General features: G+C 43.4%; 1 protein-coding gene across 1 annotated transcript in view; it reads left to right on the top strand.

The window, feature by feature from the left end:
- AVL9 (AVL9 cell migration associated) overlaps positions 1-21,109 on the top strand; it is a 141,626-nt gene extending 120,517 nt beyond the window's left edge. The window contains exons 14-18 of the mRNA XM_073630560.1: positions 2,864-3,083; positions 5,664-5,781; positions 7,180-7,233; positions 7,441-7,529; positions 19,263-21,109. Coding sequence (XP_073486661.1) covers positions 2,864-3,083; positions 5,664-5,781; positions 7,180-7,233; positions 7,441-7,529; positions 19,263-19,369 — 588 coding nt within the window. The 3' untranslated portion in view covers positions 19,370-21,109. The remainder of the gene's footprint in view (positions 1-2,863; positions 3,084-5,663; positions 5,782-7,179; positions 7,234-7,440; positions 7,530-19,262) is intronic.
- Positions 21,110-22,036: the final 927 nt, after the last annotated feature.

Below are 22,036 nucleotides of genomic sequence, written 5' to 3'. Positions count from 1 at the left end.
GGTGCTGGCTGGCGGGCACCTCTGGGCCTTGGTGCTGGCTGGCGGGCACCTCTGGGCCTCGGTGCTGGCTGGCGGGCACCTCTGGGCCTCGGTGCTGGCTGGCGGGCACCTCTGGGCCTCGGTGCTGGCTGGCGGGCACCTCTGGGCCTCGGTGCTGGCTGGCGGGCACCTCTGGGCCTCGGTGCTGGCTGGCGGGCACCTCTGGGCCTCGGTGCTGGCTGGCGGGCACCTCTGGGCCTCGGTGCTGGCTGGCGGGCACCTCTTGACTGGCAGGCAATGCACAGTGCATGATAGGTACCTGTAACAATGAAAAGAACGGGGGGGTCAGGGGCTGTAGTGGGAGGTCCAGGCACTGTAGTGGGGGGATCAGGGCCAATAATGGGGGGGGGGCTACAATACTGTTCAGTTATTCCGTTTATGCAGACTGCAATGCTGGGCTGGCTGGCGAGCAACTCTGGGCTGGAAGCACCTCTGGGCAACGCTGGGCTTTCTGGCCGAGGGCCTCTGAGCTGGCTGGCAGGCACCTCTGGGCCACTAGGCAATGCTGGACTGGCTGGCGGGTACCCCTGGGCCAGCGGGCTATGCTGGGCTGGCTCAAAGGAACTTTACCTCTTCCCTCTACAACTCTGGACGGCAGCTCCGCCTCTTCCGGGTCATACTGCGGCTGCGCGGCACGGGAATGCCCGTACTTGCAAGGCACTTTACATACACTCGCGGGCATGTCCGTACTCGTGAGTGTACATAAAGTGAGTGTCCGTAAAGCGGGGTTTGCCTGTATTTATTTCAGACCAGCAACTGACTAAACAAGCTACTGTTCGTTATATTTGCATTTGAGTCCATGTTGGCTTTTTCTTTTTCTCATTGTAATCTGTGTTCGCTCACCAGGGGCTGTCCTATCTATACTTTTTCCAAGATGTTGCTGACTTGTTCCTCTGATAGCCAATAGATGGCAGTGTAAGAAGCTAAATGGACCTTGTCTTGGAAATGGTTTAATTTGTGAACATCGGATGTATATGCTTTTATGGATGCTGGCATTCCTTAGCTTACTTTTTTTGTAACCATTAAAACTTAAAGATTACATAAAAAAATCATTACCACCAACAGAATGAGGATCCTACCAGTTATTCTGCTGACAAGGAGCGTGATGATTAGAGAGAGCACCGCAATGGAGAGATTAAAGTCGTTGTAAAGTTTTTTGTTTTTTTTTTTGTTTTTTTGTTTTTTCTTAAAATAACAAATGTGTCATACTTATGCCTTCTCTGTGCAATGGTTTTGCACAGAGCAGCCCAGATTCTCCTCTTCTCGGGACCCCCGCCAGCCCTCTGGGCTCTTCCTCTTCTCTGTACGCCACCAAAGGAATCTGCTTACTATAGTAGCACACATGGGGGTTTAATCCCAAGCTGCGCTCTGTGTGTTCATTGACACACACACACACACACAGAGCAGCTCAGCTCTGGCCCCCGCTCCCTCATCACTAGATTTGATTGACAGCAGCAGTAGCCAATGGCTCCCACTGCTCTCACTGAGTCCAGTAAGGAGGGAGAGAGGGAACAGCGCAGCTGCTGTCGGGCACAGCGCTGGATCGAGATCAGGCTCTGGTAAGTATTTGAGGAGGCTGTGGGGGGGGGGGGGGGGGGGTGAGAATAGAAGTTTTATTTTTACCTGAATGCAGAGAATGCTAGAACGTAAAAAACCTTCACCTTTACAGCCACTAGCTGATCGATCTGCTGCTTTTCCTGTACTGTCCAGTCACAAGCTGGGTATAGTACAAGACCTTTAAGTGTTACCTAACTGCAGTAGATGAAAAAATATATATATATCAGGTCCCCCCTGCCAAACAGGGCTGTGTTGTATAGTAGCAGAGCAGTGTAAATCTCTGAACTAGATTGACAGAAATAAATATATATATATGTATATACTGGTTTTTTTTTTTTTGTTTTTTTTCTTTTTTTTAGCTGGTTGCCTGCAGTTCATTTTTTATTTATTTATTTTTGGATAGGGTAGAGAATGACTAGAAACACTTTATTTTTTTTTTTTTTTTTGCTGTTTTTGTCCCTTGTAGGAGAATTTCCGTTACTTTCTCTCCTGCAGACAGAACAAAGTAAGGATCCATTTAGACGTGCGGTTGGGGGAGAAGTAAAAATGCACGGTTAAACCACGTTTTTGCTGTCTGCCAATCTCCCTTATGCCGCGGACAGGAATGTTTACATGCCGCGGTCACGATGCATGTCTAAAAGATATGCAGCGATCAGCAGGTGGCAAGCCTGACAAATGCGACAAAATCAGGCAAACGGGGTAGCGCTGCAAATGTCCCGCTATGTTGCACCACATTTGTCTGCAAAAATTGGTTAAAACAAATGGTGAGGAGGCATCATATTACTTCCTCACCTCACTATCTTTTAGTAGCGTCTAAAGCACGATCTAAAGTGGCTCATGCTTCAGAGAGAATCATGCTTCATTCAGACGTACGTCTAAATCTACCCTAAGGGAAAACCTCTGTGATGTTCGTAGTAATACCCTCTTTGTTGTCACTGGAACTGTCCTCATTGTAGGATTTCCCTTTTATTCCTGTCCCAGTTTCAACCATGTCATTTTGGATATCCCATCGCTTTCTGTTCCACTAACAGTGGTTACTAAGACAAATAGGAATCCTGAATTTCCCCAATGGATATACAGACAGCAATAAAATCCTGAAACGCTTCTCCACCAAGTCATTTATGTGCATTGTGATGCCAGGTTGTTAAAATGAACGCATGCACTGTGTATAGCCGTAGACCACTTTGCTTCCTGTAAATTTTTTAGGTGGTTATGATAAATCTTGAATAAGTTTAAGCCTTTTTTCATTCTTGTATCTGAAATCCAGGTTGAAGAAGCACGAATCAATATTCATGACCCAGAGCTGAGGAAGATGCTAAACCCAACAACAGCCGACCTTCGTTTCATTGACCACTTAGTAAAACATGTCACTGAAAACCGAGATGATGTTTTCCTTGATGGAACAGGCTGGGAGGGTGGTGATGAATGGATCAGGGCACAATTTGCACTTTACCTTCATTCTTTGCTGTCTGCTACAACGCAACCAGGTAGTGTAACTTAGTAGTGCAACGACAATGGTGTCTTGTTTAATAAATTGACAGGATAAACTACAGTATTCCTTCCTCAAATATTAAATATGTACATGGCACGATTTATGAACTGAAATACAAAAAAATATTAAAAAATCCAATGGGACGGGTGATCTGTCTATCAAAGTGCCCGGACAAGGGGGAGGGGCTGTATGTGACGGCGCGCAGCGGGGAACACACAGCTATTGAAATGAAAGCTGTGATGTTCCCGGCGCTGTTAACAAACAGGCGGCAGCGGCTCTCCTCTCCCTTCATTGGCTGCACTACTGGGGACACTGGCTGCACTACTGGGGACACTGGCTGCACTACTGGGGGACACTGGCTGCACTACTGGGGGACACTGGCTGCACTACTGGGGGACACTGGCTGCACTACTGGGGGACACTGGCTGCACTACTGGGGGACACTGGCTGCACTACTGGGGGATACTGGCTGCACTACTGGGGGACACTGGCTGCACTACTGGGGGACACTGGCTGCACTACTGGGGGACACTGGCTGCACTACTGGGGGACACTGGCTGCACTACTGGGGGACACTGGCTGCACTACTGGGGGACACTGGCTGCACTACTGGGGGACACTGGCTGCACTACTGGGGGACACTGGCTGCACTACTGGGGGACACTGGCTGCACTACTGGGGGACACTGGCTGCACTACTGGGGGACACTGGCTGCACTACTGGGGGACACTGGCTGCACTACTGGGGGACACTGGCTGCACTACTGGGGGACACTGGCTGCACTACTGGGGGACACTGGCTGCACTACTGGGGGACACTGGCTGCACTACTGGGGGACACAGGTTTCGGTTTTCGGGATCAAGGAAGATTTATTTTCGGTTTCGGCACCAAAAAACCCATTCGGTGCATCCCTAAATAAAATTCCTGATAACCTTCAGTTTTAAAGTAAACCTTTCCTAAGAGAAAAATAGAGACCCATTGTTACCATGAAAATGCTAGTTGCCTGGCTAATATGCTGGTTAACACGGTTCTATATTCTGAGTCACTGACCATCAACAAGTATACAATAAGGTCAGAAGTTCTTACGCTCATACTTGTTTCAGTTCAGTGTCACGAAGTATTGAGGCAAAAGGGTCAGTATGAGGCCCCTTTAACACGATATATCCGCTCAGATACGCCTGTCCGTTTTTCAGGCAGATTAGAGCGGGCCACCCATTGACTCCTTTGGGCAGGCGAATGTCAGCGGAGATACGTCCGCTGACACCCGCCTGCCATCCGATCCGCTAAAAACACATGTTTGGCGATACGTTCAGCCATCCGTCTGGTGGATAGAATCAGGTGAGATCTGATGAAAACGGACATGCTGTCTGTTTTTCATCCGATCTCCCCGTAGAAATCAGCGGGTTTCCAACAGGTCCCTCCCCACCCAGGGGAGTCTGCCAGCTCAGCGGGAGAGCACTCCGTTGATCTCCACTGAGCCGACGGACTCCGCTGAGCGGATCCGCCCTGTGTGAAGGGGGCATGACAAAAGGGCATTTTGAATCATGGTGGCACTTCTTGCATACAGTATACCCACTGAAGTGACAAGCTTTAGGTGATACACAAAGATGAAGAAAATCTTCATACATAACCTGTACCTGTTTATCTGCAACTCTCGCTCTTTTACAGCCTTCCATAATACACAGATCAAGGGGTATTTCTGAGATTCCAGGAGGCAGGGGGTGGGGATCCGACATCATACTGCACAGCACAGTGCGATCTGCCCCCTAATAGTTTCATTGGAGGGCAGGTGGAACACCGTGAAGTCTTTAAGACCCCTGATGTCTCATTAAAGAGACTCTGTCACCAAAACAATACATTCCATAGGGCAGTGGTCATCAACCCTGTCATCAGTGCCCACTAACAGGCCAGGTTTTATGTATTACCTTGGGGAGATGCAGACTAGAATACTGCAATCACTGAGCAGCAAATGACATCACTTGTGATGTATTTCACTTATGTTTCAAACCTGGCCTGTTAGTGGGCCCTGAGGACAGGGTTGATGACCACTGCCATAGGGGACTTTTCTTTCATATACAAGCAATTTGGAATCAAGGGCAGAATCGCTGCGATTCCAAATTGTGGCAAAACACCTGTGTTCCCGCTAAGAGATGTGTGAATGGGGTCTAAGTGATGAAGAAAAAGACAGTTCAGTTGAAAATTAAAAAAAAAAAAATAAGGTTACACCCAAGCACCCAGGCCAGTGTAAGAGCAATGGTTCCAAGCCTTTTATTCACGGTTAACGCTAAACTGATTACAGTACCTGTAGGGGCTTTTAAAGCGTCACCTATGAAAAATAGTGTACCGAAGTTTATCGCTGATTTACAGGCATGTGCAGTTTAAGGCTTGACATGTTGGGTATCTTTTTATATGTTATAAAAAAAAAATGGGGAATATATTGCATTTGTGTGCCCTAAAATTTACTTCAGTCTTAAAATTATATTTTAAATGTGTGCAAAAAATGCAAAAACAGCTCTGGCAGTAAAGTTTAGACAAGTTATTTCAGTGTGGTTTGTGTTCTTTCACTTCGTTTCAGACAATGAGAAGATTCTGTCCGATTACGGGTCTGCCTTTGTAGGAATGTGGAAAATTTCACACAACTATAGAGTGTGGAATAGCAACAAACATCCAGCTCTTGCAGAAGTGACTCCAAGGTAAAAACAAAGGCTTAAGTTTGCACAGTAGGATATTTAAAAATAGCTAGATTCCAAAAATGTGTGTAAATGAAAATACAATCTTTTACATTTACGAATCTACACTACGACTACTACTACTACGACTTTTTAGGCTATTGTTAATTCCTGCAGGTAAAATTAGGTGATTTGGAAGTGATTGAGGGACAGGGTATTAACCTACTTCAATACTGGGCACATTCACCCTCTTCCTGCCAATTTTCAGCGCTGTCGCACTTTGGATGAAATTTTGCGCGGTCATGCAACACTGTACCCATATAAAAAATGTTATTTATTTTTTCACACAAATAGAGCTTTCTTTTGGTGGTATTTAATCACCACTGGGATTTTAACTTTTTTGCTAAATAAACGAAAAAGACTGAACATTTTTTTGGGGGGGAAACATGCTTTTCTTTGTTTCTGTTATAAAATTTTGCAAATAAATAATCTTTCTTCATACATTTAGGCCAAATTGTATTCTGCATTTTTTGGGTGAAAATAACCCAAATCAGTGTATATTATTTAGTCCACAAACTATGGTGTAAATACTGTATATATGAAAATCTATCAATCCGGATGTACTGACGGCCTCCTTTCATTTTCTGAGACCCAAAAACCACAGGACAGTACAAATATCCCCTCAAATGACCCTTTTTTGGAAAGTAGACATTCCAAGATATTTAGTAAGAGGCATGGCGAGTTTTTTGAAGTTGTAATTTTTTTTTTTGTCACAATTATTTGGAATTTTTTTTTTTTTTTTTACATACTGTCACCAATGCACTACAGCTTCATTATATAACTGGTGTGGCAGTGATCAGGGACACTGACTGGTGACAGTATGTTAAAAAAAAAACATTTTTTTTTTTTTTTTTTTTTTTTTTAAACACACTGTGACCAGAGCAATACAGTGTTAACATAATAACATTGTACTACTCTAGGAAAGTGATCAGGAATGATTATTTTTTTTACACATTGATTGCTTATGCCAGTGAATTTCACTGTTATAAGCAGCTATTTTTACTGAATTAAATTGATTTTTATTTCAGTGTGTAGTGTTGTGATTGGCCACAGATAATCGCATGGTACAGATGGGCTGTTATTGGCCCTGTCTGTATCATGTGATCACTGTGAGCAATCACAGCTAGCAACACACAAGGCATGTTTCGGGAGGACATCATATGACCTCCACCCAGAACGACACATGTCCCACACGGCTTATAGACAAATGACTATATAGACAAACTGGTCAAAAAAAAAAAAAAAAAAAGCATATATCTCAATTATCCCATTGAATGTTCCTGCCAGTTGGGCCTTACCACTTTAGTGTTAGTTGGCACCATGTAAAAGGCAATGATTAATGCAATGTGTTATCTATTCCAGCCATCCATTCCAGGGCCATTACAGTGTAGCAGATGTGAAGTTAAGACTTTCACAGTAAGTATCCGTAGTGTGAGTAAACAATACTGGATATTGTCCATAGAGTTTTATTTTATTACCTACATAATGTAATTATTTTTTACTTAAATATATACATTGTAGTATTTTTTTAAAAATCAGGTTGGTTGTCTTCTGTGCTGTTGCAAATGACTGACAGTTGCTTGATAATTGACTAGCATCACATAACATGATCTTCTTTTAAAGTTCTGTACAGAACAGTGAGCGAGGCAAGAAGCTGGGCAATGCCGTTGTTACTACTAGCCGCAATGTGGTTCAGACCAGTAAAGCTGTAGGTAAGAATAATCACATGACATTTTCTTCACATGCTTCAGAAAATATCCTAAAATGATTGGGATTCAGATCTTACTTTAAGGGTGACCTTTAAAAGCACCAGTATGTCTTTACTGCAGCCATTGCTTAAAAGAAAAGGCTCTCCTCCAGTCACTGAGCACTCTCTGTTGCGATAAGCAGAGAGAACTTTGGGGGTCCTGCTGGCTTCATACTGTGGACTGCATTTTATGAATGGGCCATAAAATGTGGCCTTCAGTTTTCATAGCCCATAAAATTATAGCAGAGAGAGGATGGCAATATTTGATCTCCATTATAAATTAGCTCCTTAGTTTTCATTATGTTAAGTGTTTTAGGAGCATCTTTTAGTACACGGTGAGAGCAATGTGACAGAGCACAGCTTGCATGTTTCCTATCCATCACAAGAAACGGATTTTTAATACAGCTTACCTGTAAAATCCTTTTCTTGAAGTACATCACGGGACACAGAGCAGCATAATAATGACTAATTGGGTTATACGCTACCTTTAGTTGATTGGACACTGGCAACCAATAGTAAGACGGTTCCTCCCAAATAACCCCTCCTATACAGGAAATACCTCAGTTTTGTAGCAAGCAATGACGATCCCAGAAAAGAGGGGAGGGACCTCTGTGTCCCGTGATGTACTTCAAGAAAAGGATTTTACAGGTAAGCTGTATTAAAAATCCGTTTTTCTTTATCGTACATCACGGGACACAGAGCAGCATAATAATGACTAATTGGGATGTCCTAAAGTAATGCACCTGAGGGGGGGGGGCCCACCATATCCCTAAGCCCAACGGGCCAGAGACTATAAAGCTGCCTGCAACACGTTGAGGCCAAAAACTGTCTCTTTCTGAGATCTAACATGCACCTGGTAAAACCTGGTGAACGTATGAACTGAAGACCAAGCGACCGCTTTGCAAACCTGAGCCATAGACACCTGTTGGCGTACTGCCCATTATGCACTAACCCCTCTAGTGGAGTCTGCTTTTAAATCCCAAGGTGGAACCTTGTGCCTTTAATTAAAGTTATAGCCACCAAAAAAAAACAATTTCCTGGTTAATAGGACAAACGGAATATGTCCGATAGGTTCAAACGGTTGACACTGTAAAGCTGACAGGACCAAATTTAGGTCCCAGGGACATAAAGGCGGCTTAACCGGCGGCCTTAGGTGTGTTACTCCCTTAACAAAGGTTCATACCAAAGAATGGGATGCAATTGGTCTTTGGAAAAAAACGATAAGGCCGAAATCTGTCCCTTAATTGTCCCTAAAGCCAGCTTCAAGTCTACTCCTGCTTGAAGAAAGGCCAGAACTCTTCCAATCGTATACCTACGAGGGTTCCATTTCCTTTCCTCACACCAAGAAATGTATGACTTCCAGACTCTATAATAGATAGCTCTAGAAACTGACTTTCTAGCGTTTATCAAAGTAGACAAGACTAAACCCATGATACCACGGTCTTTCAATATTCTGGTCTCAATAGCCATGCCATCAAATTGAGCAACCGTAAAGAAGGATGGAATATGGGTCCTTGAGACAACAGGTCTGGACGGCATGGCAGGACCAATGGGTCCCCCACTTCCAACTTCACAATCAACAAGTACCAGGATCTCCGAGGCCACTAGGATCACTGGCTTTCGTTCCTCCTGTATTCTGCGTATTAAGTGCGGCAGAATTTGGATTGGAAGGAAAGCATATATCAGAGAATACTGATCCCAAGGAACTACTAATGCGTCTATCCCGACAGCAAGCGGATCCTTGGTCCTGGATACAAACCTGTCCAGTTTGGCATTGAATCTGGATGCCAGCAAATCCACATCTGGGGTCCCCCAGTGTTGACAGATCTGTAGAAAAACTTTGGGATGCAGGGACCATTCCCCTGGCAACAACTTCTGGCGACTTAAGAAGTCTGCCTGCCAATTGTTCAACCCCGGTATAAACACTGCCGAAAGAAACGGCACATGCTTTTCTGTCCAAGTCAATATGTAATTCACCTCTCTTTGGGCTGCCCGACTCCTGGTACCTCCCTCGTGGTTGATATATGCCACTAACGTGGAGTTGTCGGACTGGACTCGGACAGGGAGACCCCGTAACCTGGACGTCCAGAAACGCAGAGCCAGACGAGCTGCCCGAATCTCCAATAGATTGATGGGCAAGGTCCTTTCTGCCTGGGACCATATTCCCTGGACAGACGCCTCCTCCAGGACTGCTCCCCAGCCGCGGCGACTGGCGTCTGTAGTTGCTACCCTCCAGACTGCAGGTGGAAAAGATTTTCCTTTTCTCAAATTGCTGGTTTTTAACCACCAAGAGAGACTCCATTGTACCTGTGGGGATAGAACCATAGGATGATCCAATGTTCGAGCAAACCTGTCCCAGGCTTCCAGAATGCAGTTCTGGAACACCCTGGAGTGGAACTGTGCATATGGAATTGCGTTGAAGGATGACACCATTTTGCCCAGCAACCTCATGCACAGCCGAATAGAAGGCCTTGGTTCTTTTTTCACCTTCTGGATGAGTTCCACTATGGAAGCGACCTTTAAGGGGGATAAAAACACCCTTTCTTGGGCGGTGTCCAAGACCAGACCCAGATACACCATGGCCTGGGTTGGGCAAAGGGTTGACTTGTCCACATTTAGAATCCAACCTAGGCGTTGTAAAATCCGCACTGTTCTTGACACGTTTTGGATCAGGATGGGGCAAGAGCAATCCCTCAAGAGAAGATCGTCCAGATAACCTACCACGGAGATCTTCTGAAACCTTAGGGACGCCAATACCGGGGCCAGAATCTTTGTGAAAACCCTGGGGGCCGTGGCTAGACCGAATGGCAGTGCCACAAATTGAAAATGACGGCCCTCTACTGCAAAACGCAGAAATCTTTGATGTGGACCGAAGATCGGTACATGAAGGTATGCGTCCTTGATATCTATGGACGCTAAATAATCTTCCTTTCTCAGAGATTTTATTACCGAACGAACCGACTCCATACGGAAGGACCGGACGTTTACAAAAAGGTTGAGAGCCTTGAGATCCAAAATGGGCCTTACTTCCCCATTTGATTTCAGCACGATAAAAAGGTTTAAGTTAAACCCCTTGAATCTTTCTTCGTGCGGAACCTTGACAATGACCCCCTGCTTCAGCAGATGCTGCAAGGCTAGGAATAGGCATTTCTTTCTCTCTGGATCTGACGGGACCATTGAGTACAGAAAACGGCTTGGAGGGATTTCCCGGAACTCTATTCTGTAACCCTGTGTTATAGTGGAAATAACCCATCTGTCTTGGACCAGATCTTCCCATGCATCCAAAAACAGCCGAAGCCTGCCCCCCACCCATGAGAGCGGGGGCGTCCCTTCATAAGGTTGACTTGGAGTTGGACTTGGCTGGCTTTTGGTTCCAGGGCTTCCTCTGACCCTAAGGTTTTTTTAAAACCTGACGGCTGAGGCCATCGATACCGCTTGGGGGAAGAAGCACTAGGTCCTGGAGCATTGGGAATTTTATAAGAGGGTTGCTTACCTCTCCTTTTAGTAGGGAGGAGGTCACTCTTTCCTCCAGAGATCTTTTGGATATATTTATCCAGATCTTCGCCAAACAAGCGTTCTCCATGGAATGGAAAGGCTGCAAGTAGCCTCTTGCATGGCGTCTCAGCAGACCAGTTCTTTAGCAACAAAACCCTGCGCATATGTACGGACAGTAACACAAAACGAGACATCTGCTGAATTGAGTCTTTCAATGCGTCCACTGCAAAACATAAAGCATGAGGAAGCTCTGACAATTCCTCGGAAGGTTCCTCCTGACAAGGCAGGTTTTTTATTAACCTTTTAAAACGGTCTTTTAGGGATTGGCAAATCCCAATGGCTTCAACTGGTGGCTGAACCGCTGCACCAGCCACCGCAAAGGAGGTTTTAAATAAGGACTCTAGCTTCTTATCGGCCGGATCCTTAAATACCTGGGCATTATCCACTGGACAGGTTAAATTCTTATTCACTGAAGAAATGGCGGCGTCCACCAAAGGTGTACCCCATCTGTTCCTGAACTTTTGCTCCATAGGATATAAGATAGAAAACCTTTTTGGAGGCAAGAATATCCTGTCAGGATGATCCCAGTCTGCGTAGATCACCTGCTCCAATAGTGGATGCAAAGGGAACGCCTGGGAACCTTGCTGAGGTCGCAAGGATCCCAAAGTAGAACAGGATAGTCCAGACTCCTGAACCGGAGGTAACTTAAACCCAACTCGTACCATCTCAGTCAGAGATTGGATAAACAATTTCTGGGAATGGGAGGCTGAAATTGTCAGCTGAGGATTCTTCAGCCTCTCCTTCTTCCCGGTCTTTCATGGCCACCTCCTCCAAATCCTCTGCCCACTCTGGTTCCAGATCACCTGGACCCATTTGGCTATAAGAGTCCTGGTGCTCTAGTGATTCTCCACTTGGCTCAGGGGAGGGAGATCTGTTACGCTTCTTCCCTCCCGTGTTACAGAAGCAATCATGCAAGCTATTTTGCCTTCAAGGCCTGTTAATGCAGATGCCAAATCATCCTTTGTAACATAAGCCAATGCAGGAATATTGGTGGTGGCCACTATGCCTGACAAATGCAATGGCTCAGCCAGGGCAGATGCCGCAGGTCTTTCAGGGGAGACTGAGGCTGCATCAGCATGGGGCTGGTCTTCTGTTTTCAAGGAAAGTACTCTTACCCCTGTGCTTGTCCTGCTCCCTGTACCTCGTTTTCTGGAAGACATTGCTTACATACGAGGAAAAAGTACTTGCCACAAGCTGAGACCAGTGTTTAACGTATTGCAACTGTGTCCAAAAACCTCCAGACTTACGTGCCCAAGTATTGCCCTGTGTTGTCCCAGCACATGCCAGGAGCTCCAGCTCCTTATAAAGCCTGCTTAGCATGGGACTGAGCGAATGCGTGCGCCAGTGGCATGCACGGAGCCTTCATTTTGAATAGTAAAGGAAACCTCATTTTACTGACACAACCAAGGCTGCCACTGCTGACTGTCTGAAGCTCTTGCCTGTTATGCTCATTTTTTTTACTTTAGTACTTTCTATAGCAAAATTATGCAGATTTGAACTGAATATCTCTGACGTAGAATTATATGGTTATTTCCTTTTCCCCCAATCCAATTTTTCAGTACCTAGTTTGGCATGTTTGATGCTGCACATTCCAAGGCCTCACACTTACTGGGTGTTTGAGTTTCTACTTTGAATGCCCTTTACTCCTGGCAGGAAAAAGCAGCTTAAATGCGCCTAAAGCCGTGTATTGCACAAGCGTTTAGGCTCGTCAAAAACATATGAGCGTTTATGGATTCTATTGGCCAAAATATTATTAATTTGTTTCTTCATTTTCCATAGACTTAGAAAAAGTAAATGCTGCTGTATGGTTGTTTTAACATAGTTACATGGTAGTTAAGGTTGAATAAAGACAATAGTCCATCCAGTTCAACCTGTGTTGGTGTACGAGTGTCATGTTGATGACCCATGTCCCTGCATGTTGGGTTCTTTAAGATGCACATCCAAGAGTCTTTTAAAAATATCAATACTCCCCACTGACACCACCAATTGTGGAAGCGAGTTCCACATTTTTGACATAGTTACATAGTCGATAAGATTGAATAAAGACAATAGTCCATCCAGGGCTGTCCATGACTTTGATATGGAGATTTCACCTCACTTTCTGTCCCTCTGACACCCTATGACAGAAAGAATAGGGAAAAAGCACTGTTGCCAGGGTAGAAAGTCACAGGCATTAATAATAACCTTTCTACATTTACCTAAGGAAATGTTTTTGTTGCAGTCTATGTGCCCACTGGTAAGATTTACCATCACTTCTTGTGCAGAAAGTGAGGGGAAATCTATCCAAGGATATACACATGCTGCAATAAAAAAAAAGAGAGCAATTCTATCCCATCCCAACTCTGTACAAAACTAAAAAAAGAACAAAACTAAAATCAAAACTATAATAAAAGGTTATGGCACAAGCATGGCTTTAAAGGAGAATCGCTGTAATGCTGCAGCTGTCCCCAGGCCAGCTCTAAGACTGAAAGATCACATGACCGCTGACCAGTTCTCATAGTAGAAAGCAGTGACTGTTAGTAACTCCTCTCTACTCTGCCCCTTCAATGCTCGCTGGATAGGAGGGGAGGCTCAGCTGGCTTCAGCTCTCAGGCAGCTGGGTAGATCCTGACAATATGGTCAGGAGTCTCCCTTTAAGGGTGTGCTCCTAATCTCAGCTCATTACCTGTATAGAAGACGCTTGGGAGCCAGAAATGTTGCTGATTTATTAGTAGGGGGATCAAATACTTTTTTGACTCATTAAAAAGCAAATCAATTTATAATGTTTTTGATATGCGTTTTTCTGGATATTTTTGTTGTTCTGTCTCACTGTTAAAATAAAGTTACCATTAAAATGATAGACTTATCATATCTTTCTCAGTGGGCAAACATACAAAATCAGCAGGGGATCAAATACTTTTTTCCCTCACATGTATGTGTGTGTGTGTATATATGTATGTGTGTGTGTGTATATATATATGTATGTATGTATGTATGTATGTATGTATATATATATACACTGAATCTATGCTCCAAATCATATTGCTTATAGTCTCTCCAAGATTATGGAGAAAGCGGTAGTACAACAGCTACAACGCCACCTGGACACACACCAACTCTTGGACCCTCTGCAATCAGGCTTCCGCCCAGGCCATGGCACAGAAACAGCACTTCTCAAAATATGGGATGATGCCCTTGAAGCAGCAGACGATGGAGAACAGAGTCTCCTGGTACTGTTAGACCTCAGCGCAGCATTCGACACAGTAAACCACAACACTTTACTCGTCCGCCTCGCTGAAGTAGCAGGAGCAACAGGTTCTGCTCTAAAATGGTTTACATCCTTCCTAGAGAATCGCTCCCAGACAGTGAAACTAGGTACATTCACCTCGGAAACCCAGGCAGTCTCCTGCGGAGTCCCTCAAGGATCACCCTTGTCACCAGTACTATTCAACATATACATCCGCCCACTTCTCAATATCATCAGGAAAACTGATCTTTGTTTCCATTCATACGCTGACGACACCCAACTCTACCTTCGTATCAACGGACAAAAAGACCTTCATCAGCAATTACAGAAATGCCTCTCCTTAATAGACGACTGGATGACCACTAGCTCCCTCAAACTCAACGGATCAAAAACAGAACTTCTTCTTCTACAAGCTAACAAAAATTCCAAAATAAAGACTACATGGACACCTCCCACCATCCTTGGACAGACCATCTCCCCAAGTACCAAAGCCAAGAGTCTCGGAGTCATTTTTGACTCAGGAATGATAATGGATGCACAAATAGGATCAGTGGTGAGCGGATCCCACCATCTCCTCCGCCAACTACGTAGACTCGTCCCCTTCATCCCAGAAGAGGACAAAGCGGCAGTTGTGGGAACAATCATCAATTCCCGACTCGACTACGCAAATTCGCTCTACGTAGGACTACCCCAATATCAGCTTGCGCGCTTACAACTCATCCAAAACACGGCGGCAAGACTGTTAACAGGAAAAAAACCCTGGGAATCCATCTCCCCCTCCCTAAAGAGCCTACACTGGCTAACGGTGAAGAAACGGATCACATTCAAGACCCTCTGCCTCACCCACAAATGCGTACAAGGAAACGCCCCACCATATCTCTGCGAGAAAATAAAACACTATACACCGAATCGCAGTCTTCGATCAGCTAACCAAAACCTCCTTACCATTCCCAAATACCGCTACAAAGCAAAGGGAGAACGAAGATTCGCAGTCCAAGGACCTCGACTATGGAACGCTCTTCCTACCAACATCCGCATGGAAGAAAACCACCAGGCCTTCAGAAAAAAACTAAAGACCTTCCTTTTCTGAGAAGTGGACATCAGAGAATGCATCCAGCGCCTTGAGGCGATTCAGTTCGCATTTGCAGCGCTTTATAAATCATTCATTCATTCATTCATTCATTCATTCTCCCAGTGTGTGTATCCAAATTGGGATATCGCCTATTTTATATTTAATTGGTATAGTGTAAAAATAAAAAAATTATACATACCATTTTAATTGCTATTTTCTGATAACTGCATCACTGAAAACTCCTACTTAGTTTTAGTTCTCATTGTTTATTAGAGGGCTAGGGAGTTAAAGGGGTTGTAAAGGTAAATTTTTTTTTTTTTTTTAAATAACAAACATGTTATACTTACCTTCACTGTGTAGCTCGTTCTGCACAGAGTGGCCCCGAACCTGCTCTTCTGGGGTCCCTCGGCAGCTGTCTCAGCTCCTCCCCGCAATAACTAACCACCTTAATGCGAGCTCTCTCGCATGGTGGTTAGTTATTGCGGGCGCGCTCCCGTGATACAGCCGGCGGCTATAGCCGCCGGCTGTATCACTCGGCCCCGCCCCCGGCACGCCGCGTCATTGGCTGTGATTGACAGCAGCGCGAGCCAATGGCTGCACTGCTATCAATCCATCCACTATAGCCAATCAGCGACCAGGCTGATCGGCTGAATGGAGGTTGGGAGCGAGCGGCCGAGTTTCGAGGTGTCAGGTAAGTAAAACGGGGGGGTGGGGGCGGCGGTATTTTCAAAAGTTTTTTCACCTTAATGCATAGAATGCATTAAGGTGAAAAAATGTATACCTTTACAACCCCTTTAATGTTTGCCAGAATAAACCCTATATTCACTGTGCTGGCAGATCTCATTATAGTGGTAAACTATAATTGCCCACTGTCTGTCCTAACTGACTGCCCAAACAACGATTTAGGAGCTGGGAATTGCTGCATTGTTTGTTCATGAACAGAGACATTGTGAGACAGACTCACTCTGCCATTGTTTAGAAATGCTTGCAGTCATCCATGAGGCCTTCTCACGAGAAATCTCAAAAAGGTAAAACTTATTGAAATATTGTATGAATGCTGTGTGAATGGGAACACATAACAAACATACAGTGGATATAAAAAGTCTACACAACACTGTTAAAATGTCAGGTTTTTGTGATGTAAACAAATGAGACAAAGATAAATCATTTCAGAACTTTTTCCACCTTTTAATGTGACCTATAAACTGTACAACTTAGTTGAACAACGAACTGAAATCTTTTAGGTGGAGGGAAGTAAAAATAAGGGGGTAAGAGGTGCAGCGCTAAAAATGGTGATAATAAACAATAGTTCATCAAAAACATATAAGTTAATATATTATATTGTCCATCAAAACAAAGTTCAGAGATCCATCAGAAATGTTCAAGAACTGAAGGGAAAGAACCGTCACAAACACCCAATATTGCTGACTCTTACTGCCAGTGCATTGGATATACACAGTATAGAAATGTATAGTTGGTCGGATCCACACTTCATACGATTCACTGCGTTAGAGGTCCCTCTCTCACTGACCGACCAGGTGTAAATAGCCCAGTAAACACTTGACTAAGCGGAATGCTCCCAAAGATATAGCCCGGCGGCCACATAAGTAAAAAATGGAAGAAACAATCTCATTGTACAGACATCCGACAGAAGGCTTAATTTATTGTAATAAAACAGTATATAAAACTCACATGTATAGAATAAGGTACAGGCAATCAGAAAGCGTCCAGCGCTTCCTACCAACAAGATAGTGGCCACTCCCCCGTCCACCAATCTACATCACGTGTCCCTTGTGCAGCCCAGTAAAGTAAAAATAAACTAAAATAATATGGTTGTATAAGTGTGCACACCCTGTAATACTTTGTTGAAGTACCTTTTGATTTTATTACAGCACTCAGTCTTTTTGGGTATGAGTCTATCAGCATGGTACATCTTGACTTGGCAATATTTGCCCACTCTTCTTTGCAAAAACATTCCAAATCTGTCAGATTGAGAGGGCATCTCATGTGCACAGCCCTCTTCAGATCACCCCACAGATTTCCAACTAGATTCAGGTCTGGGCTCTGGCTAAGCCATTCCAAAACTTTAATCGTCTTCTGGTAAAGCCATTCCCCTGTTGCTTTTGTATGCTTTGGGTCGTTACCATGCTCAAAGATGAAGTTCCTCTTCATGTTCAGCTTTCTAGCAGAAGCCTGAAGGTTTTGTGAAGGTTTTGTGCCAATATTGACTGGTATTTGGAACTGTTAATAATTCCCTCTACCATGACTATGGCTAAAAACAGCCCCAAGGCATGATGCTGCCATCACCATGCTTCATGGTGGGTATGGTGTTCTTTTGGTGACGTGCAGTGTTGTTTTTTTGCGCCAAACCTAGGTTTTGTGCCAATATTGACTGGTATTTGGGACTGTTCATAATTCCCTCTACTTTCGACTAAGGCCCCTGTTCCAGCTGAAGAAAAACAGCCCCAAAGCATGATGCCACCACCATAATGCTTCACTGTGGGTATGGTGTTCTTTTGGTGATGTGCAGTGTTGTTTTTGCACCAAACATATCTTTTGGAATTTATGGCCAAAAAAGTTCAACCTTGGTTTCATCAGACCATAACACATTTTCCCACTATTGGGAGACTTCAGATTTTTGTTGAAAAATTTAGCCGGGCTTGGATGTTTTTCTTTGTAAGAAAATGCTTCTGTCTTTGCCACTCTACCCCAAAGCCCAGACGTATGAAGAATATGGGAGATTGCTGTCACATGTACCACACAGCCAGTACTTGCCAGATATTCCTGCAGCTCCTTTAATGTTGATGTCGGCCTCTTGACAAGCCTCCCTTATCAGTTTTCTTCTCGCCTTTTCATCACTTTTGGAGGGATGTCCAGTTCTTGGTAATGTCACTGTTCCATATTTTCGCCACTTGATGATGACTGTTTTCACTGTGTTCCATGGTATATCTAATGCCTTGGAAATTATTTTGTATCCTTCTCCTGATACCTTTTAACAATGAGATCCCTCTGATGCTTTGGAAGTTCTCTGCGGACCATGGCTTTTACTGTAGTATGTGACTAATGGCCCGTACACACGATCCGAATATCGTACGACCGATTGTACGACCGTTTTCGCTTAATAGTCGCAAGTAGAAATTGAATAGCTAAATAAAGTCATGAAAATTCTCGTACGACAGAAAAAAAAATCAGAAGTGATGTAATGTACTGTATTTGTATTGAATTTTTGGACGACAACAGACTAACCGAAAATCATACAATCTGGAATCATACGAGGAATATTTTCGTGCATGCCCGATCGAATAAGATCGGATGAACAGTCATGAACGGCTGTCGAAAGTAGTGTACACACGATCCGAAAATCATACGATCCTTCCTCGGATGACCGTTTTCGTACGATATTCGGATCGTGTGTACGGTCCATTAGATGTAAGGAAAGGCCTACTAGAACAGCTGAATTTTATTTGGGGTTAATCAGAGGCATTTGAAATGATGGCATGTGTGTACTGACTCCAATTTAACACGCGTTTGAATCTGATTGCTTAATTCTGAACACGGCTACATCCCCAGTTATAAGAGGGTGTGCACACTTATGCGACCCCATTAAAAGATTTCAGTTCATTTTTCAACTGAGTTGTACAGTTTATAGGTCACATTAAAGGTGGAAAAAGTTCTGAAATTATTTATCTTTGTCTCATTTTTTTACATCACAAACACCTGACATTTTAACAGAGGTTTGTAAACTTTTTATATCCATTGTATGGTGGGTTTTTTTTTTTTTTTTTCAAAATTGAAAAAGTAGAAAAACACTTTAAAAACGTAACCATCTCTTTGATCTTGTGCAGGTCAATCTGTGGGAGGCGCTCTCATCAGTGCAAAGTCAGCCATGTCTTCATGGCTTTCTACCTTCTCTCAGCTAGCAACCCAAGAACCCCAAGAAGAGAAGCAGTGAATTGAAGATTTGTTCTCTATGACCATCACCTTTCACTGCATTTTTAGCTGTTCCTAATATCTACAACAGAATTTGTCCGTTTTAGATCAGTTTTGTCTTCATAACACATGAACTGTACTGGTTGTTCCATATACGAACACATACTGAAATTGGAATAATAGCGGTAAATGAAGTTGTCTTTGTATAGTTTAAATTGTATATGTTATTTTACTTCAACTTAATTTATTTTCACACTTGTAGCTCAAGATGCGTTAATAACTGTTAAAAGTAAAAAAGATGTACAGAACAAATTATTTGAATTTTGGAAATGATCGCTAAAGAGACTGCAGCATGGGTTAATCATGGAGGGAAGAGGCTGTGAAATAACAGTTTTTTTTTTTTCTCCTTGCATGCAAAGCAGGTCTGAAAACAGATTGAACAAAGATAGGACTACAAGACATCTAGGTGCAGTTTTGATTTGCATCCTGTTACAGATCTGGTTATTTGGTAGTTGATACACAGATGCATACCATTCTCAGGGAGAAGCTTTTGTATGTTGCAAAATTATATTTGAAGTAGTATTCCACTCATTCATCTTCATTCTGTGACTTTTCTGAATGCTGGCAGATTAAACTTATAATGCTGACATTTACTTACATACCATACTTTTCTATTCATACAGTCTCCGGAAGAAGCCCTGCTGTCATGTAAAATGATTCAGATTGACACCATTCTCTGTTTAAAAATAGATTTACTATCATAGTCAGTTTAGTAATTATTTATACATTTTGTGCTCTTTCATGTTTAAAGTGTTTGTTAACCGTATCATGCAAGTCTATGCAAGCCCCTCTATTAGAGCCTGGCATAGCCCAATCTACACCTCTTTTATAAAAGCAAGCATTGTTAATACCGGTTTAGAGCTGTCTTCAGGCCGGTAACATGACTCACGGCCGCTGTACAGCTCCGATGGATGGCTTCTGCAGGAGGGGCCGTGATCTCCCTCTGATGTCAGCGGTGTAGATCACATGGCCGCTCAGCCCCTCCTGCAGTAGCCCTGGAAACCGGCCAAGAGTCATGTGACCAGCCTGAAGATCACGCTAAACAGGTATTTACAACGCTCGTTTTTATAAAAGAATAACCGTGTGCTATGTCTGCCTATAATACAGAGCTGGCAGTGATCATTTCTAATTTTTTTTTTTATTTTACAAATAGGGGCGGACGGAGACACACAATAAGTTGCTAACAGGCAGACAGGAGGGGGAGAGAGGAGAGCTGAGAGCAGGCTGCGTATGACAGAGGGATGCAAACTGACCTCTGTGGTCAGGGCTCAGCAGCCCTGACCACGGTGGTTTAGTACAGAGAGGGGGATACAGAAAGTGTCAGGTTCAGGGATGTTTTTTACAGTTTAGAGGGGGGCAGCTTACATAGCACAAGCACTGTTCTGTTTAATCATCTTTAAGGGACCAGGATCTGTATTTTTTTTGGGGGGGGGGGGGGTTAACAAACACTTTTTAATGTCTTCTTAAAATCATCCCTATATTCCATTGAACAAAGCCCTTCATGCAGCATGTTATAGATTTTAAAACAAACCTGTGCTTTGCCTATGCAGGTCTAACCAACATATTCACTTTTAAAGCAGCCCTCCCCAGCAAAAAACTACTCCCCCTTGCCTTCACTTTCATTCCACTTCATTTTGCCAACTGAAGAGAAAGAAAGAAGCAGTACTTATGGGTATCAAATCAAGCTATAAAAAGCTACGCTATCAAAATGATAAATATAAATATATAATTAATAAAGTGGTATTGTGCTCTCTCGTGACATGTATAAAATGTCCAAAATACTATACATTAATGTGCAATAAACTTCAATAAATAAATGAACTACTAAGAGTGCTTCAATAAGCCTGTGAAAAATATATATAAATATTCCAAAATATTTGTGCAATATTTAAACAAATAATAAATAAATATTTCAAGAAAAAAATCATCCATGCAATGCAGTGCTGTATCTCTCTGTAATTCAGTGATAGTGAAATGTTCACACAATATTAGATAAAAAATTCCAAAGAAATATCATCCATGCGAGGCTTATTGAAGCACTCTTATTAATTTATTTATTGAAGTTTATTGCACATTAATGTATAGTATTTTGGACATTTTATTATTTATTATTTTGCCACGAGAGAGCACAATACCACTTTATTAATTATATATTTATATTTATCATTTTGATAGCGCAGCGTTTTATAACGTGATTTGATTATCTTGCATGGTATATGAGACATGCCTAACGTTAGCAGCTGATCATTTGTAAGATACACTACTTTGGAGACCTGATTTGGTCAACCACCTGGAGGCTCACAGGACTATTAATTAGCATCTCAAGTACTTATGGGTATGAAGGGTCTTCCTCGGTGGCATTATTGGGGATTGTCACAGAGGGCAGGGGAGAGGGTCCTCAGCGCTGTGTAACTTCTGACTTGAGTGATTGGGAACATACATAGGCTGCCCTTACCGCGATGCCAGCAGCTGAACAGAGAAGTGTGAAAGCGAAGGCATTGAGCCTGTGCTGCTGGGGAAGATGGGATACATTTGCTGAGGCTGCTTTAGCACTGCTTCTGAACTTCACAGGTTTGCCATAAGGAAATTGGCCACTAAGACACAAGGTAGATAAGACTTGTCTGTTTTC

Source organism: Aquarana catesbeiana, linkage group LG05, assembly GCF_042186555.1.
Source record: "Aquarana catesbeiana isolate 2022-GZ linkage group LG05, ASM4218655v1, whole genome shotgun sequence".
Taxonomy (NCBI): Eukaryota; Metazoa; Chordata; class Amphibia; order Anura; family Ranidae; genus Aquarana; species Aquarana catesbeiana.
The sequence above is the reverse complement of the archived record's forward strand: the minus strand, read 5'-3'. Positions and strand labels throughout refer to the sequence as shown.